We start from the raw sequence: 8,102 nt of genomic DNA, 5'->3' as shown, positions 1-8,102 counted from the left end.
GACTTGGTGTTGTCAGCAGCACGCTCACCCAATGAGCTAACTGGCCATCCCTATATGGGATCCGAACCCAGGGCCTTGGTGTTATCAGCACCACACTCTCCCAAGTGAGCCATGGTCCGGCCCCTAATTTCAAAAATATTATGTCAAGTGAAAAAAGCCAGTCACAAAAGACCACATGTTGTGAGATCTAATTTACATAAAGTGTGTAGAACAGAAAAATCTATACAGACATAAAGTATATTACTGTGGGGGCTGGAGGATGGGGAAGAAGAAATGTCTGCTAATGAGTGCAGGGTTTCTTTTAAGGTAATGAAAAATGTTCTAAAATTAGACTGTGTTAATGGGTGCACGGCTCTGTAAATGTGCTAAAAAGCATTAAATTGTACATTTTAAATGGGTTGATTTTATGGTAAATAACTTATATCTCAATAAAACTGTTTATAAAAAGAACAGCAGTTAAATTGACAGGTGATGAGGTCTCAGTAGCTGTCATAGAAACTAGAAGACAATGGAACACCTTTTTCAAGGTGCTGAAATACCAGCTATACCCACCAAAAATGTCTATCAAGAATGAGGTCTAAATAAAGATCTTTTCAAATATAAATTGAGAACATTTGTACCAGAAGACTCTCCCTACAGAGAATTTTAAAACCGCAGTTCTCAAACTTGGCTTCTTATTGTAAACACCAGAGAACTTTAAAAACTCTTGATGCCTGGGCCCCTTCCCAAGACATTATGAATTAATTGATTTGAGATGTGGCCTGGGCAGGACTTTTATTAAAAAAAATTTTTTTTGAAAAGATGACCAGTAAGGGGATCTTAACTCTTGACTTGGTGTTGTCAGCACCACACTCACCAAGTGAGCTAGAGCCATCCCTATATGGGGATCCAAAGTGTGGCCCTGGTGTTATCAGCACCACACTCTCCCAAGTGAGCCACTGGCTGGCCCTGGGTGGGACTTTTTAAAGCTCCCCAGGTGATTCAAATGTACAGCTAAGGCTGAGAACCACTGTTTTAAGTGATGTATTTCAGGCAAAAGGAAAATGATGGGCGGGTGAGCTGGGGCTTGGGAGTCGGGGGTCAACCTGCGGGGACGGGGCGGGGCCGCCTAGGCAAGGGGGACTGAGCGCCCGGGACCGCCGGGACCCCGCGGGAGTGCCAGGGACAGCCTCGGCGTCTGCCGCCGCCGGGTGGGCCGGACGCGGGGGGGTCCGGATGAGACGACAATTTTCCGGTCCCCCAGCCCCCCTACTTCCGGGGCCTCCACTTTCACTTTCTCTTCGGCCAGAGCTGCTCCCCTTCTCCGAATGACAGGGGCCTCCCGGGAGGAGAAGGAGCTAGGCTGAAATCCCGGACGCCAGGGACGCTCCTAGAGAGAAGCGGGGTCCCTCCGGGGCCTTGAGCGCCCCCACTGTTCGGCGTGGGGCTGTCCTCTCCCCTCTTTCCCCGTCCTGTCCCGTTTCCTCTTTCGCCCACTGCGGGCCTGGCGCGGTGCCCCCTGCCCTTTCACCGTCCCACGCGGGGTCTTGGCCAGTACCTATGCCAGGCCGGGTCCCTGTTCCCCGGGTGATGTGATGCTACTCGACTGCCGCCGGGGACGCCGAGGCACAGAGAAGGCTCGGGCCGCGCCGGAGTCCACCCTGCCGGGGCTGAGTTGCTCCTAGTCGCCTGCCTTCTCCCAGGTGACCCGGAGGTAGCATTCCCCGGAACCGCAGCTCCCCCTCGGTGGGATGGGCGCAGCCGCGCCAGATGGACGAGAACATGAAGAAAGGTGGGCACAGCCTGGAGGTGGCTGGGGGACTTCGGGTGGGAAGGGGCTGGGAGAGGGGGCTTTAGCCTGCCCTCCCTCTGCCCGCCTGCCCCTAAGTTTCCTCCCTTGGGGCCCGCTGGCTTCCAGAGGCATCTTGGGACCCCGAGGACACAGGACATTGTGAACTTGGAGACCTCCTGGGCTGGTGGGGGCTACAGACCTCAGTTGACCTGAGTACCAGGGTCCTTGCCTCTGTCGCCCCCTGCACCCAACTTTGTGGAACATAGGTCACATCACTGCCATGCTTGAAATCTTCCATACTCCTCTGCATTCTTAGAGCAAAGCTCAGAGCCCTTAGGCAGCACACAAGGCCACACAGGCCTCGATGACCTCTGGGTCCCCAGCATTCACCCCCTTGCTCACTCTACTGAAGCCCCACTGACTTCTTTCCGTTCTAATCCAGACGTCTCTTGCCCCAGGCCTTTGCCCTTACTCTTCTCTCCACTTGGAACACACTTTCCCATTGAGTCTTTTTTTTTGGCGGCTGCCGGGAACTGAAACCTTGACCTTGGTGTTATAAGGCCAAGCTCTAACCAGCTGAGTTAACCGGCCAGCCCCCTGCTGGGTCTTGACATGTCCAGCTGCTCCTCCTTCATGTTTCACCCTCAGTGCTACCTCCTCCCAGACGCCTTCCCAGATCTGCTTACCTTTGCCTGCATGACTCACAATCTGACTTTTTTTTCCGTCTTGTTAAACTTAATTGTCTGTCTCTGCACTGGGATAGGAATTCCACTAGGAGAAGAACACTGTTTACCTTAATCACTGCTTCATCTCAGTTCTTGGGACAGTGACCAACACATAGTAGGAGCCCAATAAATATTTGTTGGATAAATAAACGGATGTTTGGGGAACCCTGGGAGAAGTGAATAAGATGAGCCTAGAGTGGGGAGAAGTGCGGAGTGTCAGAGCAGGCCTCCCGGAGAGGGATTTTTAAGCTGGGTGCCGAAGGATATGTAGGAGTTCACCAGGAAGACAGAGAGGAAGCAGCATACACAAAGGATCACCTCCTCTTCCACCCCGTCGTCCCCAGCTCCTGCAAAAGAAACCCCGTGCTAACTTGCTCCTGCTGTGCTGGTTTTTAGCAGAGGAGATGGCCCTGAGCCTCACCCGGGCGGTGGCGGGCGGGGATAAACAGGTGGCTATGCAGTGCGCCATCTGGCTGGCAGAGCATCGGGTGCCCCTGAGTGTGCAACTGAAGCCCGAGGTTTCCCCGACGCAGGATATCAGGTGAGGAGTGCATGGCTTGGCAGGGACTTAAGGCTTCCTGAACCCTGTGAGCAATAATATATTCTTGCCTACAGGATGATCCTTCTTAATGGCAGGTTCTGGTGTCAGGAGACCTGGTTTCCAATCCCAGCTCTGTTACTAATCACCTATGAGATATAGGGCAGGGCACTTTCCCTCTCAGGAGTTTCAGTTTTCTTATTTTTAAAATGGTACAAAACAGTAGCTATCTCATAGGGTTATTAGTAGGTGTATTAGGATGTTAGCCTTTATATAACAGAAAAAAAAATAATAATAGTGGCATAAACAGATTTGGTGGCAGCTGGTCCAGATGTGGAGGCTCTGCTCCCCATAGTCCTCAGAGGCTTGTGCTTATTCTGTCTCATTATTCCATGATTTGTGGTCTTCTTTCTGAGTTTCACCTCATGGTCCAAAGTGGCTATCCCTGCTCCAGCCATCACACCAGGAGGAAGGGAAGGAGGCACCCCTGCCCACTCTCCTCTTAAGAGCAGAGATCAGAAGTTGCACACACTTCTCCATAAGCCTGTGCACCAGAACTTATTCTCACAGCCACACTCAGCTTGAAGGGAGGCTGTGAAGTATAGCCGGGGGTCCAACTAGAAGTCAGGGTTTCTCTTAGCAAGGGAAAATAAATGCTGTCAGTCTCTGCACCAGGAGACTTAAATTTGATGCCGAAACTCATTGCACAATGCCTGTACATTGGTGTCTGTGGTTCTTTTTTTATTGCTTTTCTTTTTTTGAGGGGGAACTGGCCAGTATGAGAATCTGCACCCACGCCCTTGGTGTTATCAGCACCATGCTGTAACCGACTGAGCTCACCAGCCAGCCCTTTACTGCTTTTTATCGCTGCCTAGTAAGGCAGTAATATTACAGTTTCTGATTTTTCAGTTCTCCTGGTGGGTCTCATTTTATTTTTTTTTAATTTTATTGAGATAAAATTCACATTCATACAATTCATCCATCTAAAAGTGTACAGTTCAACGGCTTTTAGTATATTCAGAGTTGTGCAACCATCACCACAATCAATTTTACAATATTTTCATCACCCCATGAAGAAATCCCATACTCATTAGTAGTCGCTGCCCATCTCCATCTTCTCCCCAAACCTCAGCAACCACTAATCTCTTTATCTCTAGGGCTTTGCCTATTCAGAAAGCTTTGTATGAATGGAATCATAGAACATGTGGCTGTTGTTTCTGGCTTCTTTCACTTAGCATCATGTTTTCTAGATTCATCCATGTTGTAGCATGTATCAGAACTTCATTCCTCTTTATTGCTGAATAATAATCCATTGTATTGGACATATTACATTTTCTTTATCTATTAATCAGTTGATGGACATTTGGGTTGTTTCTGCTTTTTGGCTATTATGAATAGTGCTGCTGTGAACATTTGTGTTGAAGGTTTATGTGGACATGTTTCATTTCTCTTGGGTGTATACCTAGGAGTGGAATTGCTGGGTCATATGGTAACTCTATGTCTAACATTTTCAAGAACTGCCAGACTGTTTTTTAGAGTGGCTACCCCATTTTATATTCCCATCAGCAGTGATGAAGATTCCAGTTTCTCCATATCCTTTCCAACACTTATTTGTCTTTTTTTTTGGTGGCTTGCCTGAACAGGGATCTGAACCCTTGACCTTGATATTGAGGCAGCACTCTAACCAAGCTAACCGGCCAGCCCCTTATTTGTCTTTTTGATTGTAGCCATCCTAGTGAGTTTGAAGTGGTACCTTATTGTGGTTTTGATTTGCAATTCCCTAATCATTTATTGACTAATGATGTTGAGCATCTTTTCATGTGGTTATATCCGGCCAGCCCCTTATTTGTCTTTTTGATTGTAGCCATCCTAGTGAGTTTGAAGTGGTACCTCATTGTGGTTTTGATTTGCAATTCCCTAATCATTTATTGACTAATGATGTTGAGCATCTTTTCATGTGGTTATATGCCATTTGCATATTTTCTTTGGGAAATTGCCTAATCAGGTCTTTTGCCCATTTCAAAATTGGATTTGTCTTTTTATTATTGAGTTGTAGGTGTACTTTATTTATTCTCGATACAAGTACCTCATCGGATATGGATTTGCAAAAATGTTCTCCCATTCTGTGGGTTGTTTTTTTAGAACAAAAGTTTTTCATTTTGATGATATCCAGTTGACCTACATTTTCTTTAGTTGCTTCATCCAAAGTCATGAAAATTTATCCCTGTTTTCTTCTAAGAATTTTATAGTTTCAACTCTTACATTTAGGTCTTTGATCCATTTTTAGTTAATCTTTGTGTATAGTATCGGGTAGGAGTCCAGCTTCATTCTTTTGCATGTGGATATCCAGTTGTTCCAGGACTGTTTATTAAGACTATTATTTCTCTGTTTAATCATTTTAGCACTCTTGTTGAAAATTGACAATAAAATGAGGGCTTATCTCTGGACTCTCATTTCCGTTCCCTTGATCGATGGGTCAGTTCTTATGCCATTACCATCCTGTTGTGATTATTGTAGCTTTGAAATCAGGAAGTGTGGGTTCTTCAACTTTGTGCTTTTTTTTTTTTTTTTGATGGCTGGCCGGTAACAGGGATTGAACCCTGGACCTTGGTGTTATCAACACCCTATTCTTTTTTTTTTCTTTTTTTTCCTTTTTTGTCTTTTTTTACTGACCGGTAACAGGATTGCAACCCTCGGTGTTGCGCCCATACCGGGGACCGGCAACGGGATCGCAACCCTTGGTGTTGCGCCCGCACCGCGCTCAGCCAGTGAGCGGGAACCGGTCTCCACATGGGATCCGAACCCTCGGCGGGAGCGCCGCCATGCTCCCAAGCAGCGCACTCTCCAGTGCGCCACCGGGCCGGCCCTCAACACCCTATTCTTAACCCACTGAGCTAACCAACCAGTCCTGTTTTGGTTTTTTATACACTCTTTTTAAGAATTTCGTGTTTTAAGAAATTTTAATTGACACATCATAATTATACATATTTATGGGATACTGTGTGATATTTTGATACATATATAGAATATATAACGATCAAATCATGTTAATTAACATATCCATCACCTCAGGCATTTATAATTTCTTTGTGTTGGGAACATTCAGAAATCCTCTCGTCTAGCTAATTGAATGTGTATAATAAATTGTTTATTATAGTAACCCTACAGTGCTGTAGAACACTAGATCTTATTCCTCCTAAATATTTAGCTGTAATTTTGTATCCATTAACCAACCTCTCACTATTCCCCCACCTTGTTTTTTTTCAAGATTGTTTTGGCTATTCTGGGTCCCTTGAATTTCCATATGAATTTTAGGATCAGCTTGTTCATTTTGCAAAACAAGCAGCTGAGATTTTTAGTTGGGATTGCATTGAATCTATAGATCAATTGGCCACTTGATTTTAAACCAAATATTTATGTATCGACTTCTTGATGTGGTGACTCAGTACGTGTACTCCTTGCTATGAAAAATGAGGAATTTAATATACTCATCTTCCTCCTTTCCTTTTCCTGACTTCTTGATTTTTGTTAAAGTATAGAAGTCGTTTGTAAAGTATCATAAAGTTTGTAAAGTATCGAAGCTGTCTCAGTTGACTTCCACTTGATCCCCTGAATTAACTGGCACTGTTGTTTCTTCTCTAAAACGAACTACTGCACACACCTTGGTGGCCAGCAATTTGCTACTCAAAGTGTGGGCCATGGACCCACAACATGGGTGGAATCTCAGGTCCCGCCTCAGCTCTGCGGGATCAGAACCTGCCTTTTGAGAGGCTCTGGACCAGCGTTCTCACCAGTGGAGCTGATGCTTTCTAGCTGTCAGCTGAGTTTGCTCCCTAACCTGTTTATACCAGTTGTACTTGTTATGGTAATAATGTAATTTAACTAGCGATAACATCAATCAATAAAACGTGAGTGCTCAAAGAGACGTGTTTCTATGAAAACTAAGTTGATTGCTTTAGAATGACAAGATAGCAATGAGTCATCAAAAGAAAAAAAAATCCGCTCACTTTAGAGTGAGCAGGTTGTAAAAAATTATGGTAATAATCCTAAAGGGTTCTGTACTCAGATGCTTCTAGCATGTGTTTAAGTTCTTGCTCCATTTTAGAGAAGCTGGTACTGGCAATTATAGATCATGTATTATGGATGTGATTCATACCAAAAAAATCATGGGAAACTCCGAGTAACAGATTCATACTCAAAGAAAAACCGCTGGCCATATACCTAGAGACTGATCAATGAATGTGCATATACAACATATAAGTTAAAATTAATTTTTAATTTGGATCCCCTTACCGGCCAGCTGCCAACAACAACAAAAATTAAGTGTTTAAATTTCGCAGCTGTTTTTGTGATGGCTAATCACCAGCAATCCTGCTGTCATTGATGACAGCGACACAGAGGGCTCCGACTGTATTTTTTTTGTTCATAATGTTAAGATTATAGCTTTTAGATTTTGTTTTCTAACTGTAATTAAGGCCTTGCATCTAGGTTGATTCTACAAACGTAAAGCGACTATATAGCATTTAATAAGCATGTCGACTATGAAAATACTATTCACTATAGAATAAGTAGTACAATTGAAAACCATATGCACTTCTATGTTTCAACACCCCTATTGCTGGAAGAACATTTTGAGGGTTAAGATCCAGTCCATCTCTTAAATTCCTTTTAGTTTTCTTCTGTTCTTCTATATCAGACTCTACTATTCTTGTTTTTTGTTTTTCAAAAACTTCTTATGTGGAATAGTATATCGTAAACTTTTAGAGTCTTTGCATGTTTAAAAATGTCTATATTTTGCACTCCCAATTCATTGGTAGTTGGCTGGGTACTCGATATCATTTTCCTGAAGAATCTTGAGGGTATTTTCTGGAGTATTTTAAAGCAAATCTCAGATATTTCATCCATAAATACTTTGGTATGTGTCTTTAAAAACTAAAGACTTAAAAAAAAAACCTCAATGGGGCTGCCCGTGGCTCACTTGGGTGAGCGTGGTGCTGACAACACCAAGTCAAGGGTTAAGATCCCCTTACCGGTCATCTTTATAAAAAAAAAAAAAAAAAAAAAAAAA

General features: G+C 44.1%; 1 protein-coding gene across 2 annotated transcripts in view; it reads left to right on the top strand.

Annotated features, from left to right (window-relative positions):
- The first annotated feature begins 1,441 nt into the window (after window positions 1-1,441).
- RBCK1 (RanBP-type and C3HC4-type zinc finger containing 1) overlaps window positions 1,442-8,102 on the top strand; it is a 20,820-nt gene continuing 14,159 nt past the window's right edge. The window contains exons 1-2 of one of the 2 annotated variants that reach the window (XM_008576064.1): window positions 1,442-1,771; window positions 2,893-3,037. In XM_008576064.1, the coding sequence (XP_008574286.1) occupies window positions 1,750-1,771; window positions 2,893-3,037 (167 nt within the window). In that variant the 5' untranslated portion in view covers window positions 1,442-1,749. The remainder of the gene's footprint in view (window positions 1,772-2,892; window positions 3,038-8,102) is intronic. The other variant, XM_008576065.1, reaches the window with a different exon arrangement.

The sequence above is a fragment of the Galeopterus variegatus genome, unplaced genomic scaffold (genome assembly GCF_000696425.1).
Source record: "Galeopterus variegatus unplaced genomic scaffold, G_variegatus-3.0.2 Scaffold1282, whole genome shotgun sequence".
In the NCBI taxonomy this organism is placed as follows: Eukaryota; Metazoa; Chordata; class Mammalia; order Dermoptera; family Cynocephalidae; genus Galeopterus; species Galeopterus variegatus.
Note: the sequence above shows the minus strand (reverse complement) of the source record. Positions and strands in the feature narration are given on the sequence as shown.